At 36.9% G+C, this 21,613-nt stretch overlaps 1 protein-coding gene across 1 annotated transcript in view; it reads left to right on the top strand.

Moving 5' to 3' along the window:
• The window catches only part of LOC101899607 (maternal protein pumilio), a 312,661-nt gene that overhangs the window by 88,553 nt on the left and 202,495 nt on the right, over positions 1-21,613 (top strand). The window contains exons 6-7 of the mRNA XM_059126457.1: positions 18,245-18,533; positions 18,599-18,694. Of these exons, the coding sequence (XP_058982440.1) occupies positions 18,245-18,533; positions 18,599-18,694 (385 nt within the window). The remainder of the gene's footprint in view (positions 1-18,244; positions 18,534-18,598; positions 18,695-21,613) is intronic.

Here is a 21,613-nt window from a genome sequence, read left to right as displayed (position 1 = left end):
GGTCCACGTCGTCGTTTAGACCCTAATATGACGCTACATTTGATATTTTTAAGATTTTAACAGAATTGTTTAACGTTTTTTTTTTGGAAATTGCCAAATTCGTTCCAAATGGTGGAGGGTATTCAAAGTTACGCCCAGCCGAACTTATAGCTTTTTTACTTGTGTGAAACTAGTACTTTTTCCAAAAATATGCGACACATTTCCAAAACCACCTTACATCTCAATCCCAGATACCAGTAGAGATCTCGATGTCAAATATGGGGATTCCAGCTCTATCCCTTCCCCAAAAACCCAATTTAGTACAATTTAGTACTTTTCGAACAATCACAATACACATTTCCAAAATCCATACATCAACAGTGTCATCTGTATCGAATTTCAGAACATCAGCTCTATCTCTTCAGCCGATACAAAATTCAGTAATATTTAGTACTTTTCGTACAAATATAGTACACATTTTCAAAACCAATTTCATATTTCGATTCCAGATACCAACAGAGAGCAAAAAATATAAAATTTGAGAATTTCAAGCCCTTCACCCAATACCAAATTTAGTACCATTTAGTTTTTCGAACAGTAATGGTGCACATTTTCGGTAATATTTCTACATATCTCAATTCTAGATATCAACAGAGACCTTAATATTAAATTTGACGATTTCAGCTTTGTCTCTTCGTCAAATACCAAATTTAGTACCATTTTTTACTTTTCGTACAAGCATAGTTCACATTTCCAAAACCACCGCCATACTTAAACCACAGACACCAACAGTGAGCTCAATATCAAATTTTTGGGATTTCCGCTGCATTCCTTCGCCTAATACCAAATTGAGTACTATTTGGTATTTTTCGTACAATAATACTTCATATTTCTAAAGCCAACCCATATCTCAATCACAGATACCCAAAGGGACCACAATATCAAATTTCGGTATTCCAGCTCTATCCCTTCGCCCAATACCCTATTTAGTAAAATTTAGTACTTTTTGTACAATTATAGTACACATTTCTGAAACCACTTTCATATGTCCAGGCTACACATGAACAGCGAGCCTTATACCAAATTTCACATTTCAAGCACTATCTGTTCGCCCAATACCAAATTGTACTAAATATAGTACTATTAAGTACTTTTCGTGCACTTGTAGTACACATTTTCAGAAGCTACTTTTTTATTCAAACCAAACCTATTTCCTATAACAGGTACCCTAATTCAAAATTTCACACATCTATCCTGCACTCCATCAGTGAGTCTCATTCAAAATTTCATAACTCTGGCTCATTTCATTTGTCCAATACAAACAATTCAACTTTTAATAAATGGTGCCATTTTAGAAATTTAGTACCATTTTGGAATTTTTCGTATCCTTAAATTTCGATTTTTCAAAAATCCTGCTCTCTATCAGCAAGTCTCATTCAAAATTTCAGAATTCTAGCCCATTCCATTTTTCCAATACAAACTATTCAATTTTTATTAAATGGTACTATTTTAGACTTTTGGTACAATTTTAGAACTTTTCGTAACCTTAAAGTTCGAGATTCCAAAAACCCTTTGATATATCTGTCCTGACTTCTTTAGTGACTCTAATTTGAAAATTCAGAATTCTAGCTTATTCCGTTTGTCCAATACAAAGTATTCAATTTAAATTAAATGGTACCATTTTAGAGGTTTAGTACAATTTACTGTTTTTCGTAATCATAAAGTTCGGTTTTCCAAAAACCCTTTGGTACATCTATCCTCCAATCAATCTGTGACTCCATATTTCAAAATTCTAGCTCTTCCTGTTTGTCCACTACAAACTATTAAATTTTTATTAAATAGTACGATTTTAGAAGTTTAGTACAACTTTAGAACTTTTTGTAACCTTAAAGTTCGAATTTCCAAAATCCCTTTGGCAAATCAAAACTGCACTCCATCAGTGACCCTCATTGCAAACTTTAGAATCCTAGCTCATTCCGTTTGACCAATAATAAATGGTACCATTTTAGAAGTTTAGTAACATTTTGGAACTTTTCTTGACCTTAATGTTCGAATTACAAAAAACTCTTTGGTATATCCATCCTGCACTCCCTAACTGACTCTCATTTCAAATTTCAGCCCATTTAATCTCATTCCGTATTCAATTTTAATCAAATGGTACCATTATAGAAGTTTAGTACCATTTTAGAACTGTTCGTAAAATTAAAGTTCGAATTTCCAAAAATCCTTTGAAGGATAGATTCTTTAGTGACTCTCAATCCAAGATTCCAAATCTTTGTTTTGTTTGTTGGTCCAACACAAACTATTCAATTTTTAGTACATTTTGGTACTTTTCGTACCCTTTTAGCAAGAATTTCCTAAATCGCAACCTTAAGATTTATATTTGCCGCCGATGTACGTGTTTTCAATTTTAGCTGTACTTTCAAAATCTGTTGAATTTACCCCGAAAAAAATTGAACTTTGTGGCACAGTGTAATTGTACAAAACCAAAAATCTAACACTGGTGATGACAACTAAATTCTGTTACTAACCGGACAAAAATATGTGTCCCAAATGATACTCTATGATTCCAAATGAGACATTCGAGTTGTTCTGTTTTTTTTTTGTAATGCCCCGCTCTCCACCCATCGTTTTGCTATACTCGTGTTACTTTGATTATAACTTCAATTTCTTTCAATTTGGATTTTTTCTATTTTTAGCGATTGTTATTTCCAATTCCAGTTTTTTTTTGTGCCCTGGTGCTTTTTTTCCCTCTGTTCAATTGTATCACGTTTCTTTGATATGGGGGTTTGTGTTACACTTTTTGCCAGTCATTATCATTTTTTGCTGGCGATACAATAAAAAAAGGTTTAACCTATTAACCGCAATTAAAAATAAAAATGATGCCAATTGAGGGCAACCCGAATTGGTGGGGGGAAACGTTTCAATTAAGTGGTGGTGGGGTATTGAAAGAGAGTGAGAGAGAAAAAAGAAGAAATCTCTATGGAAAATTTTATGGAGATCTTTTCGGTAAAGGAGATCTTTACAAGGTCTCTGATCGATAGAATATTTTTACAAAGACTTTAAGGAAGGGTTGCTCCATATGGATGTTCTCCAAGAGATATTCTACGCATGGAAGACTAATACAAGGAGCTATTTTTATAAAACTCCTTTACCCTGTCTTCTTTGTTTAGAATACACTTTTAAGGCCCTTGAAAAGGAGTTCCAAATGATCTTAAAAAGTTTTTTTTTTTAACTTCAAAAGGATCCTGAAAATATCTTGTAATTTTAAAGGTACCACGAAATCATCTTCTGGGCATAGAAGGCCTCCTAGAGATATTTTCGGTATCGAAATCTTCCAAGAGGTCTTATCCGTATATAAGACTTTTTTTAATGGCTTTTCTTTATAAAATACCCCTACAAGGCTTACTCTGTATAGAAAACTTTCAGAATTTCCCCCTGTTCTACACTCTTTTAGAAATTTTCGGATTAAGATTCCTCGGAATCCGTGCATTTTAGATATATGGTGTCTTCGGCAATATTACAGATAAAAGTACGAGGAATATGAAATTTCAGAATTGTGCATCCATCCCTTCACTTAATACCAAATATATTACCTTTCAGTACTTTTCGTACTATTGTAGTACACCATTTTCAAAACCCACCTCCATATGTCCGAGCTACAGATGAATAGCTAATACCAAATTACAGATTTCAAGTATTATCTGTTCACCAAATACCAAATTGTATCGAATATGGTACCATTCGTAAAATTTTTGTTCAAATATAGAGGGGACAAGTTCCCGCCTCTTCCACTTTTTTTTGAAAATTTTCGGATTCAGATTCCTTGGAATCCTTGCATTTTAGGTATACATATGGCTAGAGAGGGTATATATTATTTGATACGTAAAAACGAGCCTCTTTCAAATAACTGGTTTAGACCCTAGGTCTCTTTGGACCAAATCCGTTTTAAGACATTTGGAGTCCATCTAGCGATGTCGGTCCGACCGCCTGTCTGTCTGGCTGGCTGTTGCGCACGATAACTTTCGAATGAAGTATCCGAACTTGGTACATCGTAATATTTTTGTCAAACTTAGATCGAGTTCGGAGAAGGGCAATATCGGTCCACTCCTTTTGGTACCTCCCCCACAGGAGGTCGAAATTTTTAAAAAAAGGTATATATCTGCACAGAAAGAGAAAGGATAATCCGATGTTGCTCCAACTTTGCAAATCCTAATATTAGCGTCAGTACTAGGTCAGTTGCGAAAATTGACAATATTGGTCCACTCCATCAAGTACCTCGCCCACAAAGGATCGATATGTTGAATTATTATAACTCTTATAAAATGTGATATAAGCGTCTGATTGTATTCAAGTTACACTCATCACAATATTTTTATTAACCCAAGGTCTGGTGTGAAGATGGAAAATGTCGGTCCACTCATTCTGGTTCCTCCCTCACAGAGGGGGTCAACATTTTCAATATCCATGTAGCTCACAAAACACGAAAATAACATCCGATTCCATTTAGACTTGGCATATCTGAATATTTCCTTCAACACAAGATCTGTTACAAATAGGGTAGAGATTGGACCACCTTCTGGTACCTTCCACACATAGGGTCAAAGTTTTGATTAACCAAAACTATTATAAAATCCGAAATAAGCATCCGGTTCTTTTCATATTTCACACTCATTCCATTGTTTCTTCTAACACAAGACTTGCTGTGTAGATGGACTATCGGCCCACTCCTTCTGGTACCTCCCCCACACAAGGGGTCAAAATTTGGAATATACATGAAGGTCATATTAATTAACATCCGATTCCATTGAGACTTGGTACATCCTAATATTTCCATCAACACAAGATCTGTTATAAAGATTGTAGAGATCGGACCATTCCTTCTGGTACCTCTCCCACAAAGGGGTTCAAACATTTTTAATATTGATAAAGCTCATAGAACACGAAATCAATTTCCGATTCCACTCAGACTTGGTACATCTGAATATTTCTTTCAACACAGGATCTGTTATGAAAACGGTAGAGATCGGACTATTCCTTCTGGTACTTCCCCCACATAGGGTCAAAGTTTTGATTAACCCAAACTATTTTAAAATTCGAAATAAGCATCCGGTTCTCTTCAAATTACACACACTTTCCATTATTTCTTCTAACACAAGTTATGTTGTAAGGAGGACATATATCTGCGAACCTCTTTTGGTACCTCATCCACAAAGGGTCGTAATTAGATATGTCGTTCCGTTTGTAACTCCTCGAAATATTCATAATAGACCGTACAAAGTATATATATTCTGGATGAGCGTAAAATTCTAAGACGATCTAGCGATGTCCGTCTGTCTGTCTGTCCGTCACGTTTTCGTAAAGCCCCCATATAACGGTACCTTCCTTTTTCCGTATTTTGGTGATTTTAGCTACATTATTCACCGGAATTGTTTCAAATTTGGCATTTGAAGTTCGAAATGGATACTACAGCCTAAGACAGAAAACTGTCTGTGCAGGTCCACGTCTTCGTATAGCCCCCATATAACAGTACCTCCCGATATTCGGTATTTTGATAATTTTAGCGACATTATTCACCGGAATTGTTTCGAATTTGCTATTTGAAGTTCGTAATGGATACTACAGCCTAAGACAGAAAATTGTCTGTGCAGGTCCACGTCTTCGTAGAGCCCCCATATAACGGTACCTCCCGATATTCGGTATTTTGATGATTTTAGCGACATTATTCACCGGAATTCTTTCAAAATTGGTATTTGAAGTTCGTAATGGATACTACAGCCTAAGACAGAAAATTGCTTGTGCAGGTACACGCCTTCGTATAGCTCCCATATAACGGTACCTCCCGATATTCGGTATTCTGATGATTTTAGCGACATTATTCACAGGAATTGTTTCTAATTTGAAGTTCGTAATGGATACCACAGCCTATGACATGTGGTCTTTTCAAGTCCACATCTTCGTATAGCCCCATATAACGGTACCTCCCGATAATCGGAATTTTGATGACTGTAGCTACATTATTCACCAATTTTTTTAAGTTTCGCATTTTTTTAAGTTTTGTATTTTTTTTTAAGTTTCGCATTTGAATATTGTAATGGCATTATGAAAAAAGTACCTATGAAGGTCCATGTCGTCGTATTGACCCTAATACAACGGCTACATTAGGTATTTCTAAGATTTTAATGGATTTTATTGTTTTTGAGAATGGCCAAATTCGTTCCAAATGGTGGAGGGTATTCAAAGTTTGGCCGGCCGAACTTACAGCTTTTTTACTTGTTATCTTTGATTTCATCCCTCTAAAGTGTTGCTTTGTTGGAGAATTTTGCATAAATTCAAAAAAAAAAGTACGGCCTTAACCCTAAAATGTGTTTTTAATATTTACGTTTTTTTGTGATTTAGATAAGATTTACACTCTTGGCGTCCTCTAGGAACTATGGTAGAATTTTATGAGAAATAATTCTGTAGAATTTTTTGATTTGCTACGAGGTCGTTAAAAGGGAGTTTTTAACCATATTTGAAAAAAATGGACCAAAAAGACCCCTTTGTTGGCTCGCTTGAGGTTTAAAACTGTTGACCGAAATATTCATCGCATTGTTATCTGCCATATTGCCGAAGACACTATATACCTAAAATGCACCGATTCCGAGGAATCTTATTTCGAAAATGTTCAAGTATGTGTCGCAGAGAGGGGAACTTTCCCCCCCTATTTTTGTTACTTTTCGAAGTAAACTTTCAAAACGCCGATACACCTGTCTTCTATTTTTTGCTCTACTTTCATAATCTGTGGAATTTCCCCTGTAGTTATTGGAAAAATTGAAATTTGTCGCACAGTGTAATCAGAGGCTCCAAAATTGTCCTACTTTTTAAAATCTTATTAATAACTCTAAACCTCACATCTGGGTTATCCAAACAGATGTTTGAAAAAAATTTTTCTTCCCCCACACTCCTCATGCCATTGAAAAAATAGAAAAACCCTGTCATAATAATTATTTCCAAGTTAATAATGCCATTACAATTTGTACCCTGGCATTTAAACTATTTAATTTGTCTGGAATTGAAAAAAAAATAGAAAAATTAAACAAATGATCCGGCAGCAATTAAACAAAGCTGATAATTAATTCAATTTCAGTTGGACTATTAGAAGTAATGGTCATACAACATGTTCTGCGGCATTCTACTCTATTCTGCTCTCCGCTCTAGGCTTGTTGTCTAAAAGTTAATGACCTCTAAAGTCATAATAAGCGGCAGCAGCGGCAGCAAAAAATGCCAAAGCAAACAACAGATAAACGAATCAACAACAACAAAATTAGGTGTGCAAAATGCCGGAATGATGGAGGGAGGGAGGGGAGGGTGAAAAAATCACAGCATTTTAATTTATGAGCAAATCCGCAGAAAATGACAACGATTTGAGAGCGAAATGACAACGATAAGTTGACAGTAAAAAATTATTTATTTAAAAATGCATTTATTTTTTTTTTATTGAAAAAAAGAAGAGAAATGTGACACAACCAATGAAAGTGAATTGAAAAAAAAAAACGTGTTGCTCGCTCCAGCCATGCCTTGTCATTTTGGCGCTAAACAAAAAATACTCTCTTTTTTATCGGAGGTATCCAAAAAACACACATTCAAATTCATATTCAATTTTCTGTATTTTTTTATTCATTCGCTCGCCGTTGCCATTCATCCAACCATTGATACATTTAAGCCTTTCATTGGGATTTGGGATGGTTAGCAAAAAGCTTCAGGCATTAGTGTTTTGTGATTCATCCATCGGATTGGGAGGCAAAAATTTATAGTTAGTCATGTTTTTGCTTTTTTTAAGTAACGACAAAAAAAATTCTTGCTACCTAAAAATTGCTGGCTGCGAGTATGGCTATCTATTGTTTCACTTCATGTAGTTTATTGTCATTATTAATTACTCACCTTTTATTTATGACCATTACCACCGCCGCAGATAATTTGCATTTTATGGGCATTTATCAGTTGGCGAAATGGGGGAATTTATGACATGAAGAAAAAAATATCGGATAGAGATAGATTAGGTTCAAAAAAAAAAAAAAAAAAAAACAAAAAAAAAAAAAAATAAGATTAAAAAATTGTAAGTTCGGCCAGGCCGAACTTTAAATACTCACCACCATTTGGTACAAATTTGGTAATTTTCAAAAACAATAAAATCCGTTAAAAAAATCTGTTAAAATCTTAAAAACACCGAATGTAGTTGTTATATTAGGGTCTATACGACGACATGGACCTGCATAGGTAACCTTTGGCATAAGCCATTACAATATTCAAATGCGAAACTTGAATTGGTGAATAATGTCGCTAAAATCATCGAAACACCGAATATTGGGAGGAGCCGTTATGTGGGGGCTATACCAAAACATGGACCTGCACAGACAATTTTCTGTCATAGGCTGTAGTATCCATTACGAACTTCAAATACCAAATTTGAAACAATTCTGGTGAATAATGTCACTAAAATCAACAAAATACCGAACATCGGGAGGCAGCGTTATATGGGGGCTATACGAAGACATGGACCTGCACTGACAATTTTCTGCCACAGGCTGTAGTATCTGTTACGAACTTCAAATCCCAAATTTGAAACGGTTCCGGTATTTTTTTTCCTAAAATCATCGAAACACCGAATATTGGGAGGAGCCGTTATGTGGGGACTATATCAAAACATGGACCTGCACAGACAATTTTCTGCCACAGGCTGTAGTATCCGTTACGAACTTCAAATACCAAATTTGAAACAATTCCGGTGAATAATGTTGCTAAAATCATCTAAATACCTAATATCGGGAGGTACTAAAATCATCAAAATACCGAATATCGGAAGGTACTGTTATATGGGGGCTATAAGAAAACGTGGATCTGCTTACGACATTTTTTGTCCTAGGCTGTAGTATCCATTACGAACTTCCAATAACAAATTTGAAACAATTCCGGTGAATAATGTCGCCAAAATCATCAAAATACCGAATATCAGGAAATGCCGGTAAGTGGGGGCTATACGAAGACGTGGACCTGCACAGACAATTTTCTATCATAGGCTGTAGTATCCAGTACGAACTGGTTAGACCTGGACCTGCACAACCAATTCTCTGTCTTAGGCTGTAGTATCTGATACGAACCTCAAATACTAAATTTGAAACGATTCCGGTAAATAATGTCGCTAAAATTATCAAAATACCGAATATTGGGAGGTGCTGTAACGTGGGGGCTATACGAAAACGTGGACCGACATGGCCCATTTACGAACTTAACCTGTCTACTGGTAAACTATGCATGTATGCGAAATCTTAGCCTTTTATCTCAATTCTTTCGAAAGATAGCGTGATTACAACAGACAGACGGACATGGCTAAATCGTCTTAGACGGACGGACAGGGCTGAATTGCTATAGAATTTTACGCTGATCCAGAATATATATACTTTGTAGGGTCTATTATGAATATTTCGAGGAGTTACAAACGAAATGACAAAATTAATATACCCTTCATAGAATGGTGGAGGGTATAAAAAATGGTACCTGGAGGAGTGGGCTAGTACAGGGTGAGATAAAAAACTGCAACAAAGTCAAACGCCATAATTTTTAAAATTTATTGAATGAAAGCAAAAAATGTCGGATATAGCATCAAATTTTTTAGAATAAGTTTAGATTTGTTCGAATTGGTCACCTTTGGCACGAATTATGACCTTCAAACGGCCAATGAAACTGTCACAAGCTGCCGGAATGTTGATCTGCGGTATTTTCGCCTATTCCCGGTGAAGCGCTTGCTTGAAATGATCGACATTTTGGTATTTTTTAGTACCAACCTTTCCAAAATACTCCAAAAAAATAATAGCCCAACGTATTGGTATCCGGAAATATTGGTGGTCATTGTGCGCTGGAAATGAAGCGAGGAACATCATTTTGTAACCATTCTTGGGTGGCGCGTGTCCAAGGTTTGCGGCCAAAATGATCCCTAGGCTTTAATACACCCTGCCGAATATTTTTGCGATAATATTCGACATTTATTCTGATGCCACGGTCGATTAATACGAGCGTAGAGCGACCATTGGCTGTTATGGCGGCCCACACCATTACCATGGCCGGCGCCGGCGCGTCTGGTGGCCAACCGAAGGTGCACATTTTCAGCTGACATCTTTGGCAAGTAAACACAATCATTTTGTTTGTTGACAAACAGCTACAACGAATGTTTTCTCATCGGAGAAAACCAAATTCGGCAGTTCACCACTTTCGGCCAAGCGAAGCAATTCTTTTGAGTCTATTTTTTTCCTTCTGTTGCGGTGTAAGTTCTTGCTCTTTTTGGAACTTCAATGGCTTTACCCCGAACTCGTTTTTCAATATTTGCCGAATGGAATATTGCGATATGTTCAGCTCACGAGCCATTTTTCGGCCACTGTTGCTGTTTTCTTCCGTTCACTTCCTTGACGTCGGGCTACGCTACCAGTATCACGGTAACGAGCTATGGTACGAGACACAAAAGATTTATTCACATTTTAATGCTGGAGTGCTCCAACGATAGCCAATTGTGGTTTTCCAGCCAAATATAAAGAAAGTGTGATTTCTTTCTTTCACGCTTGAATGCCATCACGAATAACTTTTTTTCTGGAAAATTCTCACCAAAATGCTTTTGTACGCTTGTAAACAATGTAATGAGCTGTCATTGGAATAATTTTAACAGCTGTCGGACGAGTGGCTTAGAAACGACAGCAGTCTGAAGTTTGTTGCAGTATTTTCATCTCACTCTGTATAAATTAAAATTCACGTTTGAAAATCTTTGTCCTTCAAAAAAATTCCTAAAAGTCCTCACGTGAACGACACTGAAAAATTTCATCAATAATTCAGATTTGAAAGTCTTTATGTAAAAAAAATGAATATCTTTTACCAACATTTTATATTGGTCTTGAAGAAAATTACACGATTCCCTTAAAAAAGTTGTCATAACCAGGAGTCCTATTTTGAAGGTATTTGCCCTTGAAAAATATTCGTAAGCATTTCATTTAAAGTAGTCCTTGAGAAATCTTCCTAAAAATGAACTTATAAAAATATTTCAAAACTTCATGTTTGAAAGTTTTTATATCCTTGTAAAAGATTCTTAAAAGTTAAGCTTAAAAATATTTACTGAAATTTAAATTAGAAGGACCTGGAAAAATATTAATAAAGAATCACGTTTGAAAGTCTTTATGTCTTCAAAAATAATCTTAAAAATCCTCCTTTGAAGGATCTTGAAAAATGCCATTAAAATTCACATTTGAAAGTCTTTATGTAAAAAAATTTACGATGTCTTACAAAAATTGTAGATTGACCTTGAAGAAAAATACACGATTCCCTTAAAAAAAGTTTTCATAACCAGAAGTCCTATTTTGAAAATGTCATTGTCATTGAAAAATATTCGTAAAAATTCAGATAAAAATTAACTAATAAAAATATTATAAAAGGCCACGGTTGAAAGTTTTTATGCCCCTGAAAAAGATTCTTAAAAATTCATCTCTCAAGAGGCTTAAAAATTATTTACTGAAATTCAAGCTAGAAGCACCTTGAAAAATATTAATAAAAAATCACGTTTGAAAGTCTTTATGTCCTAGAAAAAGATTCATAAAAATCCTTCGTTTAAAGGACCTTGAAAAACTGGTTTTAAAAATTCACATTTGAAAGTCTCTATGTCCCTTGAAATATATTCTTCAAAACACAAACTGGAAGGGTCCTAATAATTATTCTAAAAATTTGGCTTGAAAATATTATTTATCGTTTAGAAGATTTTGGTAAAAAATCCTCGTTATGTTCTGTTCTGTTGATCCTTAGAAAAATATTTTTTTATCTTCCTTGAAGAAAAATGCACGATTCCCTTTAAAAAGTTTTCATAATCAGAAGTCCTAGTTTAAACATTTGTATTTATAAAAATTAAGGTTTAAAAAATATATGGTTTGAAGGACCTTGAAGAATATAAACAAAAATTTCCGTTAGAAAAACTATTATTAAAAAATATTATAAAAATTGAAAAATATATTTAAAATATTATTAAAAATTCACGTTTTAAGGTCTTTGAAAAAAATTCTTAAAAATCCCCGTTTGAAGGATCTTGAAAAATGTTTTTTTATAAATGCAAGTCTATTCTTAAATTTTGCCTTACAAAAAATTCCTTGGTCGTTCGAAACATTTTCCGAAAAAAATTCTTGTTCTGTCCTTAAAAAATCCTAGTTTAGTGTTTTTTGGATCCTTAGAAAATATTTTTCAGAAATCGACTTTATGTGGATTTTAAAAATTTTCTCGAAAAATGCAATTAAAATGCGTCTTGAGGATTATTTTTCCAAAAGAGACCCTTCAATGGCCCTTGGACTTTTATGAAAATTATTGTAAAGTTTTGCTATGCAAATGCTAATTTATAATAATTATTTTTTATTGTTTTATGATTTGTATACACCTATTTATCTAATTTGCCATGCCATGTTACTGTTAAAAAAAAAACACTAAACCAACAACAATCATTTCATTCATCGCTCGCTCGTGCGCATTTCAGCCGCTGCATTTGAATTTGTTTAACTTGACAAGTTTGGCGCTTAAGTCTTTTGTTTCTCGTATTTGTGGGCTGGCCATTGTGACTATAGCTGCAGGCAGCCTGTATTGCTACCTTTGCAATGCAGCCATTTAGTTACAACAACTACACAGACCCTTGTTACTCGTAGTTGAGTTGTTGCATTTGGCTGTGCCTGGGTCTCATTGATTTATACACCCATTATAGTCTGGTCTAGTCTCTGGTTTGGTTCTCCAGTGGCCATACTCTGAGTTATTGTTTGCAAATTGACAGATCTGCTTTGTTGTTCGTTCGTTCGTTCGTTCAAATCACTGCAATTTTCAGTCAATAGATTTATGGCAATTTAATTGATTGTTGTCTAGTATTTGTTGTTGTTTTTTATTGTCTCAGGTGATTATTTAGTTGTTGTGTTTTGTTAATGATTTGTTATTTAGATATTTTTATTGTTTTTTCTGTTTTTTTTTTCTGTTTAAAATATGATATCAATTAATGGTTGATTATCTTGTTTTAAAAAAACGTCACATATCACTTTTGATGTGTGAAATGTGGGTCAGTGGCTTAGAGCAGAACTAGATTATTTGTGTATGCGGGTCCTTGGAGTAGGAAAAACTCGTGTGGGCTCAATAATTTTGAAAAAAATATTCTGAAAAAAATATACATTTCAAGGATCGTGGAAAAATATTCTCAGAATAGAAGCTAGCTTTATTTTTATTATTTTCAAGGAAGTCTTGCAAAAAAATCGTAATTTTTTTATGGATATGGATATGCCTTATCGTAATAACGTCTCTTTGGACCAAATCCGTTTCAGGACATTTGAAGTCGATCTAGCGATGTCTGATTGTCGGTCCGTCTGTCTGTCTGGCTGGCTGTTGCGCACGATAACTCTCGATTTAGTCCAAACCGGGTACATCGTAATATTATTATCAAACTTATATCGAGTTCGGAGATGGGCAATATCGGTTCACCCCTTCTGGAAAATGTCGAAATTTTCAAAGAAAATATTTTATTGCACAGAAAGAGAAAGGATGATCATATTTTGCTCAACTTTTCAAATCCCAATATTTGCATCAGTGCTAGGTCAATATCGGTCCACCACATCAAGTACATTCCCCTCAAAGGGTCAAAATTTGGAATAAATATAGCTCTTATAAAAGTAAACATCCGATTCCATTCAGACTTGGCAAATCCCAATATTTTTATTAACCCAAGGTCTGGCGATAAAAAAGAATATATCGGTCCACTTCTTCTGGTACCTCCCTCCCCCCCCAAAAGGTCGAAATTTTCAAAAAAAAATATTTTCTGCACAGAAAGAGAAACGATAATCCGATTTTGCTCCAACTTTGCAAATCCTAATATTTGCGTCAGTGCTACGTCAGTGGCGAAAATGGACAATATCGGTCCAGTCCATCAAGTACCTCCCCCACAGAGGGTCAAAGTTTTAAATAATTGCAACTCTTATAAAATGTGATGTAAGAGACCGATTGTTTTCAAATTTCACACCTCCCATTATTTCTACTATCACAAGGTCTGCTGTGAAGATGGAATATATTAGTCTACCCACCACCCCCCACCAAGGGTCAAAATTTTGAATTTTCATGAAGCCCACAAAACACGAAATTAACATCCGATTCCATTCAGGCTTGGCACATCTCAATATTTCCATCAACACATAATCTATTACAAAGATGGTGGAGATCGGATCATTCCTTCTGATACCTCCCCCACAAAGGGTCAACGTTTTGAATAACCAAAAATATTAAAAAGTTCAAAATATCCCTTTATTTCTACTAACACAAGATCTGCATTGAAAAAGGGATATATCGGCACACTCTTTCTGGTACTCCACAAAGGACTCAAAATTAAAAAAAAAAAAACAAAAGGCTCGTATAACTCGAAATATCTTCAAATTTCACACATCCAAACATTTTTGCTAATGCAAAATCTGTTGTGAAGATGATAGATATCTGCCAACCCGTTCCGGTAGCTCAACCACAAAGGGTCACAATTTCCAATTTCCTATAGCTGGAGGACTTCTAGCCGTTATTTTTTATTTGCCTTTTAGAGGTCTTGCCTAAAGGACCTTCCAAATGTCCACCATGGCTAGAGGACCTGTTAGGGGGTTTTTCTATGGCCGGAGGACCTTCTAGACGTTTTCTATGACCAGGGGACTTCTTTTATATGTCTTTTATAGCTAGACGGTGTTTTAAAGGCCTGCTATGGCTATAGAACTTTTTTTTGTCGTCTTCTATGTCTAGAGGAATTTTTTACAGATTTTTTATGCCAAGAGGACCTTTCATAATTTTTCCATGGGTTACAGACTACAGCTCTTTTCACACGTCTTCTGTGGCAAGAGGACCTTTCACAGATAGCCTTTTAGAGGCCTTCAATGTCTAGAGGACCTTCTAGAAGTTTTCTATGACCAGGTGACTTTTTTATATCTCTTCTATGGCTATAGAACTTTTTAGGCGTCTTCTATGCCTAGAGAAATGTATACAGGTCTCATGTGGCAAGAAGACCTTTCACAGTTTTTTCATAGCTGGAGGACGTTTTTCACGTGTTGCATGGCCCTTTTCACACGACTTCTGTGACAAGAGGACCATTCACAAGGCTTCTATAGCTGGAGGACTTCTTTCGGGTCTTTTGTGACCTTTTAGAGGTATTTTGTGGCTAAAAGACATTTCACACGTCCACCATGGCTAGAGTACCTATTAGTGGTTAACTGTGGCCGGAGGACCATTCACACAACTTGCATGGTAAGATAGCAGTTTTCTATGACCAGGGTTTTTTATAGGTATTCTATAGCTAGAGGGCATTTTAAAGGGTATTTCTGTGGCTACAAGAATTACTATAGGTCTTGTGTGGCAGCAGGACCTTTCACAGTTTTCCATAGCTGGGGGACCTTAAACAAGCGTTGCATGTCTTAAGCTCCTTTCACAGGTCTTCAGTGGCAGGAGGACCTTTCACAGCTCTTCTATAGCTAAAGCACCTCTTACGAGTCTTTTGTGACCTTTTAGAGATCGTTTATGGCTATAGGACATTCCACATGCCCACCATGGCTGGAGGACCTATTAGTGGTTTTCTCTGGCCGGAGGACTTTTCACATGTCTTACATGGTAAGTTAGCCATAAGTCTTCAATGTCTAGAGGACCTTCTAGAAGTTTTCTATAGGTTCTATATAGCTATAGGCCTTTTTAGACGTCTTCTATGCCTAGAGAAAATTTGTACATATTTTTTTGTGACAAGAGGACCTTTCACAGTTTTTTTTTTATAGTGGCAAGAGCTCTTATCACACATCTTCTGTGGCAAGAGGACCTTTCACACGTGTTCCATGACTAGATGTCTTCAATGGCTAGAGGACCTACTAGAAGTTATCTATGGTCAGGACACTTTTTATAGGTCTTCTATGCTGGAGGGTGTTTTTAAGGTTTCTTTTTATGGCTACATAACTTTTTAGACGTCTTCCATGTCTATTGACATTTTTTACAGGTCTTTTGTGGCAAGAGGACCTTTCACAGTTCTTCCATAGCTGGGGGACCTCTTACAGGCGCTGCATGGCTAGAGCTGCTTTTGCGTGTCTTCCATGGCAGGAAAACTTTTTAGAGGTCTGCTATGGCTAGAGGACCTTCTAGAGGTCTCCTATGACCAGGGGAATTTTTGCAAGGCCTTTTATAGCTTGTGGACCTATAATACGTCTCGAGGACTCCTCATAGGTCTTACTCGGTTAGGGGACCCTTTAGGTATTTTCTTTGGCTAGAGGACGACCTATCATGGCTAAAGGACTTTTCAATTACTTACATGGTAAGATAGCCTTTTAGAGGTCTTCAATGTCTAGAGGACCTTCTAGAATTTTTCTATGATCAGGGGACTTTACATAGGTCATCTATGGCTATGGAACTTTTTAGATGTCTTCTGGCTTAGAGGAATTTTTATAGGTCTTTTGTGTCAAGAGGATCTTTCACAGTTCTTCCATAGCTTGGGGACCTTTTACAGGCGCTGCATGGCTAGAGCTCCTTTTACATGCCTTCCATGGCAGGAGAACCTGTTAGAGGCATGCTATGGCTAGAGGACCTTCTGTGGTCAGTGTAATTTTTGCAAGGTCTTTTATAGGTTTAGACCTATTAGATGTTTCGAAGACTTCTTTCTCATAGGCCTTCCTTGGCTAGGGAACCTTTCAGGTGTCTTCCATGGTTAGGCGGCGTTTTATCGGTCCTGGGGCGGCACTTTTTACAGGTCTTTTACGATTTGAAGCACCTTTCTATGAAGATAGCTGGACTTTATAGGAAAGAACGTGTTGTTGTTTCTTGCTATTTTTATGTTGTTGATGTCCTTCGAAGGCCATCCTCAAAATAACAAATTGGGGGGTCTTTTCGGAGGTATTTAATTACTTCAAAAATATCCTTGAAAAACCATGCTTGTAGGTCTGTTGTTCCTTTAAAAAATATGTCTTTGGAGGTATTTATACCAATCGAAAAATTCTTGTAAAAATATGGCAGGATCGCATTTTACAGGTCTTATGTTGCTGGAAAATGTTTGTGACCTTTAAGGGGTATTTTGTGGCTAACTGACTTTTTACACGTCTTCTGTGGCTAGAGGACGACCTAGTAGCGCTATTTTATGGCTAAAGAACCATTCACACGACTTTCACAGGGCTTCTAATGCTGGAGGACCTCTTACCGTTCTTTTGTGTGCTTTTAGAAGTCTCTTATGGCTAAAGTATCTTTCGCGCCTCCACCATGGCTAGAGAACCTATTAGCGATTTTCTATGAAGGCAGGAGGTCCATTCACATGACTTACATGTTAAAACAGCCTTTTATTGTTCTTCAATGCATAAAGGAGGTCTTCTATAGCTAGGGGGTGTTTTTAAGATCTTCTATGGCTACATAACTTTTTAGACGTCTTCTATGGCTATAGGAATTTTCACAGTTTTTCCAAAGCTGTAGGGAATTTTTACAGGCGCAGCATGTCTTGAGCTCCTTTCACAGGGCTTCAGTGGTAGAGGGACCTTTCGCAGGTCTTCTATAGGTGGATCATTTCTTACGGGTGACTTTTGTGAACTTTTAGATGTGTTTTGTTGCTAAAGGACCTTTCACGCGTCTTCCGTGGCTAGAGGACCTATTAGAGGTTTCCTATGGCCGGAGACCTTTCACACGTCTTACATGGTCAGATAGCCTACTATAGGTCTTCAATGTCTAGAGGACCCACTTAGAAGTGTTCAATGATCTACGGATTTTTATGACCATATTCATGTCCGTAGTTTACGTTCCGGGAAATTATTTAAAAAATCCAAGCCATCCAATTCCTTCAAATAAATATGTGTCAATTGTTAAACATGTGTTTTTATTAAAGTCCGTTGTTATTCTGTTAAGGTAGTTTAACATTTTGTCCCAAAATTGTGACATATGGACCAGCTATGTTACACATGCAGATATACGTTTATTTTAGCAGTGCCTACACACGGTGGGAAACTTGGCTAGAAAACGGAAAAATATCCCAACCGGTTTAACAGTCACAAAATATTTCCCTCTTACATTTATAACTACGGGGTTCGTGTCCAAACTACTTGAACATATTTGCTTTAATCGAAGCCACCAACCACCTACTATAATATATTGCGTACAGTACTCAAATATTTCCCTCGATATTTTACATTCTGTTAGTTAACATTTTTCACAACTTCAAACTAATAACTGTAATTATTTATTTTTTCTCTACTTCCAGTCGTACACCCGGCTCACGCCAACCCTCACCAGCCGAAGAGACCCTACCACGTCAACCAACTCTACTCGATCCCTCACAACATCCAGCATTTCCACCACATGCTTTCAATCACATGTTGGGCGCCGCCGGCATGGATCATCCCGGCAATTCTTCCGGAAATTCCGCAGTCGGTGGTCCCGGTGGCCAGGGTCAACAGATGAATTCGTCGTTTCCCCATCATCAAATGCCGCAAATGAATCAGCTACAGCCACCGGTTATGAACGGTGTGGGTGGTATGCAGATGGCACAGGTAAGTTGCGATTTTTTGAAGGCTGTGGATATTGAGTCATATTGGGGTATTATTTTTTCTTACAGAGTCCCATGATGAATCATCAAGGTCAACAAGGTCCCAATCAAATGGAATCACCCGGAAATCTATTGCAGCAACAGCCTCCTAATTTTGATGTACAGGTGAGTACAAGGACCTTCGATTTTTAATTGGATCTAAAAATTAAGGGGGATTGAAGGGGGGAGTCTTTAACCTTTCAGAGTTTTTTTGGTAGGCAGTGCAGTTTTAATTCGTTATCTTCAAATGGGCTTCCTATAGGTGTGAGAACCTATAACGACATTCTATGATACCTTTTAGGGTCTTTCCTAGTTATAGGAGTTCTATGGCTGGAGGACCGTTTAATTTAAAGAACTTTGGCAAATTTTTATGACTTGAAGATATTTTTAACGTCTCCTATGGCTAGAGAACCGATGACCTGCTTTCTGTGGCTAGAGGACTTTTTAAAAGTTTTTTATGTCTGGAAAAATTTTTAGAGGTTTTCTATTGAGAGAGGAATTTTCACATGTCTCTTGTGGCAAGAGGAACTTTCTCGGTTCTTTATTAGCTAAAGGACCTTTTCTGGGTTTCCATAGCTGCAGAAGCGTGATCTGTGATCTTTCAGAGGCCCTCTATGGCTAAACAACCTTTCACACGTGTTTCATGGCTAGAGAACAGTTAAGGGTTCTTCTATGGCGGTCGCCTTTCACACGGCTTCCATGGCTAGATAGTCATATAGAGCAATTCAATGGCTATATAGGCATTTAGAAGTATTTTGAGGGCTAGAGGAACCCCTAGAAGTTTTCTGTGGCCAGCTGGAGGGTGTTATATGGCTATAACACTTTTTAGGAGTCAATACGCCTAGAGGGCCTGTGGCACGAGGACCTTTCAGAGTGTTTTCCATAGCTGGAGCTGGGCGTTTTACAGCTCTTACATGGCTCGAGCTCTTTTTTTACATGTTTTCAGTGGCAGGAGAACCTTTTAGAGGTCTGCTATGGCAATATTAAGTCCTCTATGGACAGGGGATTTTTTTGCAGATTGCTAGAGAACATATAAGATGTCTTGAGGACTTCTCATTACTCTTCCTTAGCTAGAGATCCTTTCACACGTCTTTTATGACCTTTAAGGGTTCTTCTATGACCGATCGTCTTTCACACGTCTTCCATGGCTAGATAGGCATATACAACTATTCAATGGCTAGATAGTCATTTAGTGGTATTAATGGCTAGAGGACCCTCTAGAAGTTTTCGGTGGCCAGGTGACTTTTTATAGATCTTCTATGCCTAGAGGAATGTTTGCAGGTCTTTTGTGGCAAGAGGACTTTCCACACTTCTTCCATAGCTGCAGAACTGTTCATAGTTCTTGCATGGTTAAAGGTCTTTTTACAGATGTTCTGTGGCATTTTAGAGGTCTTTTATGGCTAAATGACATTTTACACGTTCACCATGGCTATAGGAGCTATTAGGGATTTTCTATTCATTGGCTAGATAGTCATTTAGTGGTATTAATGGCTAGAGGACCCTCTAGAAGTTTTCGGTGGCCAGGTGACTTTTTATTGGTCTTCTATGCCTAAAGGAATTTTTACAGGTCTTTTATGGCAAGAGGACCTTTCACACTTCTTCCATAGCTGCAAAGGCGTTCATAGGTCTCGCATCGCTAGAGGTCTTTTTACAGGTCTCCTTTGACCTTTTACAGGTCTTTTATGGCTAAATGACATTTTACAAGTTCACCATGGCTACAAGAGCTATTAGAAATTTTGTATGGCCGGAGGAGCTTTTACACCTCTTACATAGCCAGATAGCTTTTTAGAGGTCCTTTAAAAACCAGATAATCTTCAAGAACTCTTTTATGGTAACGGGACTTCTTACAGGTCTTCCATAGCTATAGCATCTTTCTCATCTCACCATGGCTACAGGAACTATTAGGGTTTTTCTATGGCCGAAGGACCTTTCACACCTCTTACATAGCCAGATAGCTTTTTAGAGTCCTTCAAAAACCAGATAACCTTCTAGAACTCTACTATAGCCACTGGACTTTTTACAGGTCTAGCGTCTTGTAGATGTAACAAGGACTTCTCGCATTTCTTCCTAGGCTATTTGGCCTTTTAGGGGGTTTCCATGCTTAGATGTCTTTTGACGGGTCTCTATGGCTGGAACTCTTTTTATAGGTTTTCTATGACTCAAGAACTTTTTGTAGGCTTTCCATGGCTAGAGGACCTTTTAGGATTTTCTGTGGCACATTTGAGAGGTATTTCATGGCTAAAGGTCCTTTTACAAGTCTTCTGTAGACCGAAGTCTTTTTCTATGGCTAGAGGATTTTTACGGATTAGAAAGATCTAAGATTTCGAATTGAGTCTAAGATTTGGGGGTATTCAAGGGAAGTAATTTCAAGACGCCATGGTTTATGTGTGGGATTATAAGAGAAAAATAATTTTATTGGTTCTGTGAGTAGGCAGTGCAATTTGAAGCTAATTGAAGTCTTTGCAGGACTTCTCATGGGTATAAGACCCCAAAAAATCTTTCTATGCATAAATATAACAATTTGAGGACTTCCATCGTCCTAGACGTCTTCTATGGATTTTAGTTTAAGGACCTTTGCAGGTCGTTTATGAGTAGAAGTTATTTTGAAGGTCTTCTATGGCTAGCGGGTTTTTTCACAGGTATCTCAGCGCTAGCTAACGCACTTTTTAGAGGTCTTCCATAGCTGGAGAACTTTTCACAGGTCTTCTATGACCCAAGATAACTTTTTAGACGTTTTTTATGCCTAGAAGAATTAACAGGCAAGAGGACCTTCCACAGTTTTTCCATAGCTGGTAGACCTTTCAACAGGCGTTGCATGGTTAGAGCTCCTTTCACATGTCTTCTGTGGCAGTAGGAACTTCTTATGTCTTATGCTGCTGGATGACCTCTTACGGATCTTTTGCGACCTTTTAGAGACTTTTTGTGGCTAAAGGACCATTCACACTTCTCCCATAGCGATGTGGACTTTTTTTATAAGTCTTCTATAGCTAGAGAGGGTTTCAAAGACGTCTTCAATGCTCTGAGTATTTTTTACGCGACTTTTGT

The sequence above is a fragment of the Musca domestica genome, unplaced genomic scaffold (assembly GCF_030504385.1).
Source record: "Musca domestica strain aabys unplaced genomic scaffold, Musca_domestica.polishedcontigs.V.1.1 39, whole genome shotgun sequence".
NCBI classification, from domain to species: domain Eukaryota; kingdom Metazoa; phylum Arthropoda; class Insecta; order Diptera; family Muscidae; genus Musca; species Musca domestica.
The sequence above is the reverse complement of the archived record's forward strand: the minus strand, read 5'-3'. Positions and strand labels throughout refer to the sequence as shown.